The 12,892-nt window shown below is 38.7% G+C and overlaps 2 protein-coding genes across 6 annotated transcripts in view; both read right to left on the bottom strand.

The window, feature by feature from the left end:
- The window catches only part of pspc1 (paraspeckle component 1), a 36,970-nt gene extending 35,274 nt beyond the window's left edge, over window positions 1-1,696 (bottom strand). The window contains exon 1 of one of the 3 annotated variants that reach the window (XR_013798034.1): window positions 1,095-1,673. Coding sequence is in view for 2 of the 3 variants with exons in the window: in XM_079615970.1 (XP_079472096.1) it covers window positions 1,071-1,448 (378 nt within the window). In the remaining variant the exon portion in view is untranslated. Of the gene's footprint in view, window positions 1-1,070 lie in introns of all 3 variants that reach the window. The other 2 variants (XM_079615971.1, XM_079615970.1) reach the window with 2 other exon arrangements.
- Window positions 1,697-2,745: 1,049 nt separating this feature from the next.
- On the bottom strand, window positions 2,746-10,281 carry LOC307000232 (uncharacterized protein). 3 transcript variants are annotated; one of them, XM_079615666.1, is made up of 9 exons: window positions 9,994-10,281; window positions 7,773-7,963; window positions 7,338-7,458; window positions 7,104-7,210; window positions 6,928-6,990; window positions 6,296-6,636; window positions 5,869-6,089; window positions 4,941-5,100; window positions 3,106-3,276 (listed from the first exon to the last, which is right to left on the bottom strand). In XM_079615666.1, the coding sequence occupies exons 2-6, from the start codon at window positions 7,960-7,962 to the stop codon at window positions 6,542-6,544; spliced, it is 576 nt and encodes a 191-aa protein (XP_079471792.1). In that variant the 5' UTR covers window position 7,963; window positions 9,994-10,281; the 3' UTR covers window positions 3,106-3,276; window positions 4,941-5,100; window positions 5,869-6,089; window positions 6,296-6,541. The 3 variants fall into 3 exon arrangements, with proteins under 3 accessions (XP_079471793.1, XP_079471792.1, XP_079471791.1); XM_079615667.1 differs by lacking the exon at window positions 9,994-10,281 and having other exon boundaries at window positions 2,746-3,276; window positions 7,773-8,232; XM_079615665.1 differs by lacking the exons at window positions 6,928-6,990; window positions 7,104-7,210; window positions 7,338-7,458; window positions 7,773-7,963; window positions 9,994-10,281 and having other exon boundaries at window positions 3,109-3,276; window positions 6,296-6,491.
- Between the last annotated feature and the right edge of the window lie 2,611 nt (window positions 10,282-12,892).

Here is a 12,892-nt window from a genome sequence, read left to right as displayed (position 1 = left end):
TATCTCCACCTAATGCAAAAACGGCTTCTGATGCAGTACCGGATGTAACTGGGCGGGCTGAGACAAAACGCGGAAGCGATCGTGCATATAGCCTTATTATTATTATTATTATTATTGCATTTGGATGTATATTTAGTAGTGCTATCAATCGATTATATTTTTTATTTGGATTAATGAAATTAAGCATATGTCATTTATCTAGTTTAACACAATCATTTTGTCATTTGCTATATCCAACAAAGTAAACAATCAGATTGAAGAGCGATTCTCACAAAACTGCATTTTCTGCAAGCTTCAAGGAAACTTGGAGACTCCAAAAGGACACCACAAATATACGATATAATCCTATTATGTAGTAAATTTATGCACAGCAATGCACTCATGAAAAAAAAAAACATTACAGAAAAAATAAGTTTTTGGTGATTTGTACATGAAATTTTACAAAACTATCTACTAACCTTGCCATTTAATATAAAAGTCAAATTGTCTAATTTTTTAAAGGGGTCATGAACTGCATTTTATATAAAGGGCCTGTGTGTGTGTTTCCTGAGGATTTTTACATTTAAAATTATTTCGAGATAAAAGGCATTTTCTACCCTGATTTTAGCCCTCTGATTTGTACACTCTGTTTGAAATGGCATGTCTTCTGCAGTGAGACTTCAATGTAAATGCCTGCTGTGATTTGCTAACATCTTTGCATATTATGAAATAGCCTACATGTGGAACTCTCGAAAACCTTTACTACGTTTTTAATATTACAGCTGTGAGGAACTAATTGTGAAAAGTGTTGATTATAGCATTATATTTAGATACATTCAGATGCATGAAAAATCGAAGAAAAATACCTTAAAGATATGTTTGGTTTTTGGACCCCTAAATAATTTGTGGGAGACACCTCGTGTCTAAATGTTGTATTACATTCAAGGTTTTGGTGTAATTTTGATGTACCCGCTTAATAATTAAATATTAGCCTAGAAAATCCAGACCTAAGATATTTTAAGTCCATACACTATGAACCATGCTCCGAAGAAAGAAAAAAAAAACCTATTAGTCTTTGCTTTTTCACATACAAGATTTGTAGACCAGAGTCTCACCAGCCGTATGAAGCCGAATCCTCGATCTCTGTTTATGAAAACCTCATTTGCCTCGCCATATTTGGAGAAAAGCTTCTTGAAATCTTCCTCCGTCATTTCTGATGGGAGATTACCAACAAACAGCCTGCACCGCTGAGTGAATGTTTTCTCCCCCGGTCTCCTGAAGTTCTTGAGGTCTAAAGCCATCTCCTGAGGCGCAGTGTTTGCAGGACTAGAGTCCCGCGGTGATGGAGCTGCTGCCTCCATCTTTTCGCTGGGATCTGGGGATGATTCCGCGCTGCGCTTCACATTCTGCGGGTGCGGGGATGTAGCATTGTTTTGAATATTCACCTGTTTTAGGTTACGGTTTGCCATTGCGCTGCAGCCTTAACTATGGCTTATACAACACTGGTTCGGTTTTTAGTTTATTTTAATTAATAGAGACGTTGTATGATCTATTTATTATTATTATTTTTTACTATTATTGTAACCTACACTCAACTGAACTTAAAAGACGACTCCAGCGCGGCATCATCTTCTTCGTCTTCTTCTTCTTCTTCTTCTTCTTGCTGCGGATTGCAGACACATAAGTGCATTACTGCCACCTATCACCCAAATGGACCATTTTCACTCTACACTCTCCTACATTACTTCTCCCTTGATTCTTAACCATACTGTCTATGTTCTTAACACCCATTACGGCAGTGGCGGCTGGTGAAAAATATCTTAGGTGGGGCTGTCATATTCAGCCAGTTTCAATGGTAACCATGGCAGTATTAGGCCTACTTTCTGCACTTGGTATGGGTCCGTGTACGTTTTGATAGTTTGTTTTTTCGTTTGAACCAAAAAACAAAATAACGAGAAACCACCTTATTTTCGTTTGTCGTTTGAAACCAAAAACAAAGAAACGGTCAAAAAAGAGCCGTTCTCCCGTTTTTGGTTTCTGAATCCAAAAACGAAAAACGACTAAACCAAATACAAATAACGGTCCGATTTGGGTTTTTGGAAATTCCTTTTTTCATTTCTCCGTTTGAAGATCGCCTTAAAAGAAAGATAGGTTGGCCACGTGACCCGAAAATAATAGTAAATATAGCCTATCAAAATAAAAGCCAAAGCTTTTAGAGCGGTCATAATATGCAGCACCAACGTTATATACCAGAGTAACGTTGGAAGAAGAAAAAAATCAATAAATAAATAGACTTATATAAACCTGCACCCAAAAAAATATGTTAGCAACAGTAGTTTATTACAGTGGTTTAATATCGTACACGTACACATCACCACGTTTAATGAGCGCATTGTTTCCCACACAGCAAAAGGACTCCGCGGCGGATCGGCCGCGGAGGTATCGCGGCTTCCGGAACGGACCCGCGAAACGGACCCGTATCGGCGTCCACTTGCGCGCAGTGACGGATCCGCAACGAAGGCGGATCGTGGACCCGCCGTGGCTCCGTACGGCCTCCGCTCTGCATCCGCGATTATTGATACACATCCGCCGCGGACCCGCAACGGACTCAAAAAATAGTGGCTCATTTGGCCCGGGTCCATTTTGGACCCGTTTATCTAATTTTTAAAATCCCTTCTGTTCTTACTGTAGGCTAGGATAAAACATGGTTAACTAGGATAAAACCAAAACTATCACTATGGCCTAAGTAACCTAGGTTACTACAGCATATAGACCTTAAGCTTAAAATCTGCATTGAATTGCCTTGTATTTTTAACCTAACAATATTTATAGGCCTAACAGAAAAGTTCCAATACAAGACATAAATTTACTGTACAAAAGTAATCACTACTCAATGGAAATATAAAATTGACATTTACATTTATGAAAAGTTGTAGATTAAAGGCTATGCCATTTTTGTTAAGTATATGTTGGCTTGGCTTATCTACATTCATTTTGCAGTCAACCTAATTTAATAGGCCAAGGTCGGTGCAAACATAAAATATTTTATCTATTAGGCTACAACTTCAATGAAATTCTGCACGATGCACAGCTAAACTATCAGAAAGGGAGTGAACAACAAGAGGTTCAATAAAAATGTTTTATTGTTGAATCACTTCTATCACTCAGTTTGTGTGGATGGAGGCGGGACACGTCTCCTCGTTGCCCGATCTGCCGCCAGGTTGAACCACCTGATGGCGTGCTTGATGACCTCCGCATCCGTGGCTGAGCGTGTCACTGTGTTTTTCCTCACAGCACCTAATAAAACAGACAGATATGTTTATGTTTATGGTATGTATAGGTGGAATATTAAACGAAATATAGTAACACATAGCTTTGGTGCGCGAGCTGATAAGAGAAAAACGCCCCGTGGATTGAGCACGCAGCGGGACAGACGCGCGAACTGGCCGAGCGCATCCTGCACGCGCGCTCTCTCTCGTCAGGTAACGTTAATAATAAGCTACATGCCTCGATTTATTTTCTTTGCCATTGACATCCGACTGAAACAACAAACTTTCCACTGATGTCTGTTTAAAGGCATGTGGCTTTATCAGCTCGTGCGTCTGTGCCGCTGCGCGCTCAATCCACTGCGCGTTTTTCTCTCATCAGCTCGCGCACCACAGCTATGTGTCATGGGCCTTTCACACAGGATGCGGAATGCGCGCCGCTGTGCTATAAAACCCAATAATTTCAATTGTTTGCGCAGCGTAAGGACGTTTTGTTGCTGCGTCGAAAAGCGCAAGCGAAAGCCATAAGTTCAACTTTTGCCGCTGCGAATTGTGACGATTGCCAACGCGGCCAATAGAATTGGGGAATCCAAACAAGCACGGAAATCAAAATGGATGAACGACTAGTACTCTACTGTGTGTGTCGGAATTTCCTAAGCTGTACAAAACAAGTTTGAGGTTGGATAGGGACATCGTCAGGAAAGCTGTGTCATGAAGACATCTCAATTCAAGTTGGCATGTCATGTGTGTTTTAAATCAGGTAAGTTAGCTTGTTGTAGATAGATGGTAACCGGGAGGGGACGTTTGGTTCACTTAGTTTTGTCGTGGCCATGAGACACTTCGTGGGAACGTGATAAATCGTGGCGACGAGATCATTTTGGCCACGCGGTGTTAAGTAACCAAGCCACAGCAGTTGAAGATGGAGATGACTGATGAAACAATTTTTTTTTTACTTTAAATTAGAAATGTCAAATAAATATATATTGCGATATACTGCCATTAAAGGAGAACTCCGGCGCAAAATGAACCTTTGGTCTAATTACACATTGTTACCTAGTCAACCGTTATCTGAGATTTGTTTTCATGATTATCGAATGTAAAAAGTTTTATCTCTAAAAACAGTTTAGCTTGCTAAAATGTATAAGCTATGTATTACTATAACTTCGTTATAAGTGAAAGACACCTGAAGCGCGTTTCGTCTCAATTTTGCTGGTTTGAATGAGCCGAAAGCCAGCACGCAAAGGGAGCGCTGCAGCGTGTTAAAAGCTGTATCGCCCCAGTTTCTTCACATCAAACGTTAGCTCCTTTTATCAGGAACAATGGGGTCTCTCTGTTCATAGAACAACAATGGTGAGTACAGAATCCAGCAGTTAATAACTGAGTCTTCTCTTACCACAGGACAGCAACAGCGGAATACAGATCTTCACAACGACACACAGAGCAGAACTTCTCCTTTCTCTAAATGATTCGTTCATCAATAACTAACCACTTATAAATGACATACAACTGAACGTTATTATAAAGTTCAAAAGAGAACATCAAACGTCCAAAAAGTCTATGGTATAGGATCCAGTCTAAAAAAAAAGGCTACACTGTCATATTGGGAAGATAGTTGCTGTGATTTTAAGGCTGCCCTAACATTTACAAACTATTGACTTCCAACATATTTAATATTACTTTGAATTATATACTTACTGAAAAGCAAGGTCTTTGTTGTCATCCTATTGAAGGACTTTTTGTTATTAGCCCCCTTCCAATTAATTTGATGAGACACCTCATCTGTGAAGATCCTGCCCAGGATGTTCCAGGTCACCCTCTTCACATCCTGGCCTCCAATGGTGGCCAAAGAAGAAATCTAAAAGGCAAAGACATCTTTTTTAAATAGACAGCAAGGTAAACATTTCTAAGCTCAAGTTGAATTTAAAGGTGCATTTAAAATATTTGTGTTCCTTTTGAAAGCGTCCAGAAATGTAGAAAAAGATAGAAAACTTCTATGTTTCTAGTTTTTTCTCTAAAGAAAAAAAATCTTATAAATAATGTTTTATTAAAGTTCGGGAGGAGCACGTTCAGATAATTAACATGGGTGGAGAGGTGTATAGATTCAGCAGTCTCACCTTCAATCCATTGCCAGTTTAGCAGCATCCCTCTGCCCCCCCTTCTCCACACTTATAGTCCTAACTACTTACATACGGAGGGAGTAGTACTCTGTGTTTGGGCCGAACTCTGAGCTCGGAGCCCTCCCCCCGGACAGCACGCCATATACACATTAATCTTTACCCCCTCTAATTGTAAGTGTGAACTCGTGAAACATGAAACATGTACTTGGATCACACCCTCATGTGTCACCTTTAAACACATTAGCCACGTTTCCACTGTCGGGCCAGGGTCGAGCCAGACTAGTGCGTGCCAGGGCCAGTCACGTTTCCACTGTCACTTCCGAGGCTATTAGCCCGGCACGACCCATTTAAAGCCCTGGCCCGACAGTGGAAACGCGGCTAATGTCAAACCAGTGAGATTGTCGCTCACAGACAGAATCTTACCTCTGCTTCAATAGAATATTTGCAATAATCATGGACAATCAATAAACCTAATGGCACCATTCATATTAAATAAGAAAACTCACCACTCTCTGTCGAGCTGGGCCATTTGATGGTTCTTTTAAAAAGATTTCGAATGCCTCCACTGCCTCCAATTGTTCCAGGGGAAACTGGATATTTTCAGGCATCTCGACATCTGGCCCCGGGGTGCTGTTCAGCCTGCTGGTGAGGTAGTTCACCTTTGCCACAAGCTGGTCCTGTTGTTGTTTGATGGTTTCCAGCAGGCTAAGGATGTGGACCTCAGCCGCTGTTGACAAACATGAAATATAGCTAAAATGTAGTATATTAAAATATATAATGTTTCAGTGTTTATCCTCATTACTCATAATACTGATATTAGTTAATGACAAAAGTTATTGTCAAAGTTTGAAGAAAATATGTGATGGCTGTGGGAGTTTTTTCCAAAATCTTTGGCACAGAATGACCCTCTAGTATTTGTCAGTTATTGCTCACCAGAGCAGGGAATGGTATCAGCCATTCTTCCCCCTCGCCATGTTGGTCTATATGTCAGGCTTGGACAGGCTTCCTCTGTTGGCCGCATGTTGAGGGCTGGTGCGGGGGGTGGAGGGACTGCCGTTCTCGATCCATAGTGAGGTGAGCGGTGTGTGAGAGGGGGACATTTTTTATTAAATGGTAGTAATCTGTTAACCATGACTGATAATACACATGGGGCCTTTCTATTCACTAATATTTCAGAAATCAGTCCCTACCTTGAGTAACTCTGCGCATGTTAAATGCAGGTGCAAGGATTTGAGGTGGTAAAGGGTTTTGCTGTCCTGCCCCATAGTCAGGTGCTAAGGGAGAGAAATTGGTAAATGGCTGTGATCTGTTAACCATGGTAGGCTGCAAGGCTGCAAGCTACAGGGCCAAACAATGGCAAACAAAAAATCTCTGGTCATGCTGAACATGAATTTATGTTTCAACATTTTGGTATTCTACCTATTTCAACCCCATGAATGGATTGACATTGAAAATCTGAGATGGTAATGCAGATTAAATCTATTAATTTGAAACAGAGTGACCATTGCTGTGTTAATATTGATGGGGCCACTGTATTCAATATTATTTCGGAGAACAGTGTTTACCTAGACAGTTTTCTCCAGGTTGAGAATTTACTCTGCTGCCTGGCACTCGGCGAGATGGTGGAGCTGAAGGAATGGATACAAGGAGAGGGGAATATCTTTAGCACTAAGAATGTTAACTATATCTCTAATATTAATATTATGATATGTTATTTCGATGTTAAGAGATTATTCCTTACTCGGCCAGTGCAATTGGCTTGAGGCTTCAGCTGATACACCAGGCATCCTCAGAGATGTAAAGTCACCATTTTCTTCCTCACTCTCATCAGAGTCTCCAAAATGATGGCTGTTAAAAAAAATTGCCAAATATACATAGTACAAGCATCTCTGGTCTATTTTTGAATGTTACGGGAAATAACCTTCCTATTACTGCATAAACATAACAAAAACAAAACAGAACAGAACACACTTACACTGGCTTCCTGAATCTTTTTTCCGGCAGCTCCCCCTCCTGCTCTGCGTCAGACTGTAGCTCAGAGGTGTTGCAGCCGGTCTGATACTGATTCATTAGCCTAATGGCGTCTTTGTAGTTGTCTAAAATTTAATGTTAAAATGAACATGAGTTTCAAATTAGCAGTAGAGTTGCACAGAGTATTATTATTATTGATGATGATGATTATAATAATATATTATTTAACCAGGTTGGTCTCATTGAGAACACAAAAATATCTCTTACAAAAGAGACCTGACCAAGAATAGCATCAGTAGATATATGGAATATTTTAAACAATGCAAGGCAAAGACAATTTCATGGGCATTTTCAGAACATAGAAATAATACGTTATTTCAAGCAGAAGGAGAAACAACCATGAAATTATTTTAAACAAGAGTTTTATGAATTGGCTTACCACAAGTTCTGACGACCTTAACGTCATATTTTGGCCAGTTTGGCTCATGCTTCTCATTGTTAGCGGCTGCCCTTTTCACCCGTTCAGTGCTCTTAAAGCTGGGCCAGTACACCATCCCATCATCATGCCAATCAACTGGAACAACAGCAATGTCCTTGCTTGCTTGGAACTCAATTAGGTGAAAAGGCATCCTTAATGTAGAAAGAAAGAAAAGGGGTATTTATTAATCATCAAAAAGGAATAACATGACTAAAGCATGCACAAGTGTACAGTGTACAGTGTATACAAATAAGCAAGTAAGATAGCCTGAAAGTTAACTAGAATGGTGTCCCAGGGTGGTAAGAAGTATAAGGAAGGAAAATGTACAGGTCATAATAGTTAGGTAGAACTTAAAGGGATAGTTCACTTTAAAATTAAAATTCTGTCATCATTTACTCACCCTCAAGTTGTTTCAAACCTGTATTAATTTATTTCTTCTGCTGAACACAAAGAAAGATATTTTGAAGAATGTCAGTAACCAAACAGTAGTCTGTACCCATTGACTTCCATAGTAATTTTTTTTCCTACTATGGAAGTCAATGGGTACAGACTACTGTTTGGTTACTGACATTCTTCAAAATATCTTTCTTTGTGTTCAGCAGAAGAAATAAATTAATACAGGTTTGAAACAACTTGAGGGTGAGTAAATGATGACAGAATTTTAATTTTAAAGTGAACTATCTTTTAGCCAGGCAAATAAGTTATTATATCAATTTATATAATTTTCTTTTACTTATTTAAATAAACAAGGCCTACTTCTATCAGTAATTATTTTATTAAAAAAGGTTTATCAAATATAAATCAAGTAACGAAGATCATAGACATGATACAAAAAAGCAAACATTAAGCTACATTTGAAATTATAAATTTGTACCCAGATATAATTTATGAATGAGTGTAAATGTTTGTTAAATAATTATATATATATACATACAGTGTTTCCCCTAGAAATTTTTCCAGCAGCGGTGCTGTTACGTTTTATTACTGCAACTTTCTTGACTTTAAAATGTATCTTTTAAATTGAAAAACATCATATGTGTAATTTAGGGCACAATTCAAACAAGATTAAAATATTTGTTGTCACTCGCCATTGAGGTCCCATGGCTGTTGACCGGAAGGGGAGGGACTTAGGCTCTCTATTTAGGCGGTCTCTGACGTGCCAGGGCGGGAAGTGCCCTGATTGGCTCAAGCGTCTGAGCTGCCTCGCCATAGGTTCGTGCAGCATTTGCTGCAGCACAGCCAATGACCGCTCTAGACGCTCGTGTGTCTGCTATGCAACTTTACTGCGTCACAAAAAAATTGGCTTCAATATTCTCGAGAAAAGGAGTTTTCCCGTAATACAAGACCTCTCGGAACACAAATTTAATTGAGAAAGGTCATAACACTTGTATATTGTTACTAGTTTAACTGATTTTATTGTTCTCATTTGTAAGTAGCTTTGGATAAAAGCGTCTGCTATATGAATAAATGTAATTAATATAAAAGTCATTAACTTAGGTGTCCTTCCGCTGTTTATGAAAAGTCATAAAGTCGTAATTACACGACTCTGCAGAGCTGTCTGCTCTAACGTTACTGAACTCAAGCGAAATGTCATCCGCTCCCTCGAGCAACTAGAACAGTGACAAGACGTCGTCACTCGCGAAGTTATGGCAACCAAATAATAACAGTATATTGTATATAATATATTATAATATAAACATTTGCCTATAGGAAAAGTGACAAACAGCGACGAAAGCCGTGACATGAAATCCCCACTCACGGGTCCCGTGTGGACACTGAATTTGATTAATTTAACTTAACGTTACTGTTTATCAGACCCCAGGCGACACAAGAAATGTTTAAATGTTCACAAGGTATGGTTTCAATGTAACTTAGACGGTATAACTAACATTAGCAGAAGCCCGCACTTTTGAGTTTGACGTTCAAATAGGCGGCATAGTTGTCTGAACCGACTCAAGTGATTAAAATGCTGTAACTTAATTTTCATTAGCCTAACGTTATATAAGAGGATGGCAGACACACACACATGAGACCAAAATTGGCAAAATGCAAACTTAATAATGCACAGCTAGCTGAACATTAAGTTGTCCCAATATCAAACAACGTCATTACAAATACAGTGATTTAAAAACCAATGTTTAACTGTGAATGTCGCAATATATCAATAAATCAATATACTTACTCAAAAGAGGGTTCAACACAACCTTGTCACAGCAAAAATATTCTCGACTGATATATCGGCTCTTGGTGACGTACTGTAGTCCAACCGTTGCAGTAAAAGGCGCGTCCGCGTCCGAGCATCCGATATGGGTCCGCTCAGGACCCGCTGTTTGACAGTAGAATTTACGGAGCCTCCCGGAGGCGGAGCTGATCCTCTGGGCGGCGCCAAAACGAATTTGACAGTCGCGCGGGTTTGGCGACTTGAACGCGGATCCGCATAGGAGTCTCCTGCTGTGTGGGTTGGTTCAATACAGTTGGTAATATAGGTTAAGAACTTATTGTGTAGGCTACGTGCAGAGTTGTTACTGTTAGCGCTATATTATATAATTAAATTAATATTTATTGTGGTTTCCACCGTAAGGGTGGGAAAATAACAAAATATTCAGACGCTGTAAGAAATTATAGTCTGCCCCGATCCAACTTCCACTCCAATATATACATTTATATCAGAATGTTCCTTCACTTAAAAGAGCTTAATTATCATATAGAGACAATTACATCCAATCTCAGTAATATGTAAATAAATAGCTTCACAGAGGGCAACCAACCACCATTTTGATTACAGGGACTTCAAATAGCTTGTCACCTTAAGCATTTGACCGTTCTAACAGAAGATCAAAGATGTGATCACTTCAGATAGATTGTATCACCTAAACCTTTTGCTGTTCTGATTTCATTTACATTAAGAGTTGACCATTTGGGTTAATCATATCCTGAACAAATGGTAGTCAATTGTAGAATGGGTGTGGGACACAGAGAATCTTCTCAGACAAGGGGGTGTCTCAACTTCATTAACATACAGACCACAGCTGTCACAATAAGAGCAACTTAATTTACATTAAGAGTTGAAAACTGTATTAGGATAAAAGGTTTGAGATTTGGATGATCTGGGTTCATTCTGACGCCGGTGAACCCAAGGTGCTTCTGTGTACCTTGCCACTACTTTGCTGTAATAAACTTCATTTTTGAGATCTTCGACGTCCACATCATTTTTTCTTACATTGGCGAGCCAGCTCAGTCGACGGATTTCCAACAAAGAAGAGAAAAGGTAAGAAAAAGCTGTTTTCTTTCATTTATGCTGTTTTTGTCAAGGAATTCCTCGTTTTAAAAGAATCTAGAAAAGAAAAATTAAGGACAGAAGAGATCGAATTTGGTTTATTCAGTATTAGCAGGAGGAGTTTTAAGCCTATTCCGTACAATTTTGTTTAAGATTCTAACGTAACTGAATAAGCCCGAAGCAGTGTGGTGGCAAACTTGTATTGGAATTGTTGTTTCTAAAGTAATTGAAACAAAGTGCTTAAGTGTAAAGTTTCTAAAGTAACTGAAACTTGGTGTTGGTCTCTTATAATTCTGTTAAGATTCTAAAGTAACTGAATAACCCGAAGTAGTGTGGTGGCAGAGTTATATTAGATTGGTTGTTTCTAAAGTAACTGAAACAAATGTGTAGGTTTCTAACGTACTTGAAACTGATTGTTGTAATGATTCTGAGGAAATTCTAAAGTAGTTGAATAGACCCGACGCAGTGTGGTCACAGAATTATTTCACAACTATTGTGTGTTATAGCCAGTGGCGTAGGTTTGATTTCGAAATTGGTGGGGACGGGGACATATATTTTAAGGTTTGATCGAAATTATTGCTAGGGATATATCAATGTCACTAGATATTGGTAGGGACACGTCCCTAGCGTCCCTACTAAATTCTACGCCCCTGGTTATAGCATAGGCTAGACTACTGAGTCTGATGTGCCGTGACTTTGTGAAGTTTAAAACAAAGAACCCGAAGCAGTGTGGTTTTGCCCGACGTACTGTGGCATTGTTTTAAAATTTATAAATATTGTTTGAACCCGAAGTACTGATAAGCAATACTGTTTTAAAAAAATAACATAAAAACCCGACGTAGTGTGGTTGTCCGACGTACTGTGACAGTGTTAATTTTTTATATTGTTTATGGCCGAAGTACTGATGAGCAGACTGTTTTAAGAAAATAACATAAAAACCCGACGTAGTGTGGTTGTCCGACGTACTGTGACAGTGTTAATTTTTTATATTGTTTATGCCAGAAGTAATGATAAGCAGACTGTTTTAAGAAAATAACATAAAAACCCGACGTAGTGTGGTTATGTCCGACGTACTGTGACAGTGTTAGTTTTTTGATATAATTTGTTTATGGTCGAAGTACTGGGATTTATCAAGCTGTTTTAAGGAAAATAAATAAATAAATGAAAAAAAACACAAGAACCCGACGTAATGCGGTTGTGTCCGACGTACTGTGACAGTGTTGTTTTTAATTTTTATTTTTTTTCCCAAAACGATTTTGTGTAAAATTTAAGGTCCTAAGGACTGTGACTTTGATTAGGTTTAGAAGGTTCGCTCAGTGTGCTGGTTGTGTTCATTTGCATACAATCTGGGAATAAATTGACTAACGAATATCTAAAAGCATCTAGATAACGCAGTCATTTAAATCAGACGTTGTGAATACACAAGTTATTGTAAAGCCAGATATAACTTTTAAATGGAAGAAATTATTGTTAAATACATCGCTAAACACGGTTCTCAGGGATTGTTTGATGGAATAGAAAATATTGTTGATAAACCATATGAGTGGGCTATCGTGGTTTGCTTGAGAAAATAGGCAATTTAGAAACCCAGTTAGCACTGTTGAAAGGAAATAATGAAGAATTAATTCACAACTTGTCAAATCTATCACTGCACGAGCAACATGACTCAGTCACAAGCACATGCTGATGCAAATTAGAATGAGTTTTTATGATAGTAACATATTTTAGAAAATGGTTTACTATCAAAAAGGGGGTGATTCCTTATGAAGCATGTTTTATTAGCGTTGATATGTAGTTGAAATTC

Source organism: Phoxinus phoxinus (assembly GCF_949152265.1).
Source record: "Phoxinus phoxinus genome assembly, chromosome: 6".
Taxonomy (NCBI): domain Eukaryota; kingdom Metazoa; phylum Chordata; class Actinopteri; order Cypriniformes; family Leuciscidae; genus Phoxinus; species Phoxinus phoxinus.
This window is presented reverse-complemented; position numbering and strand designations above follow the sequence as displayed.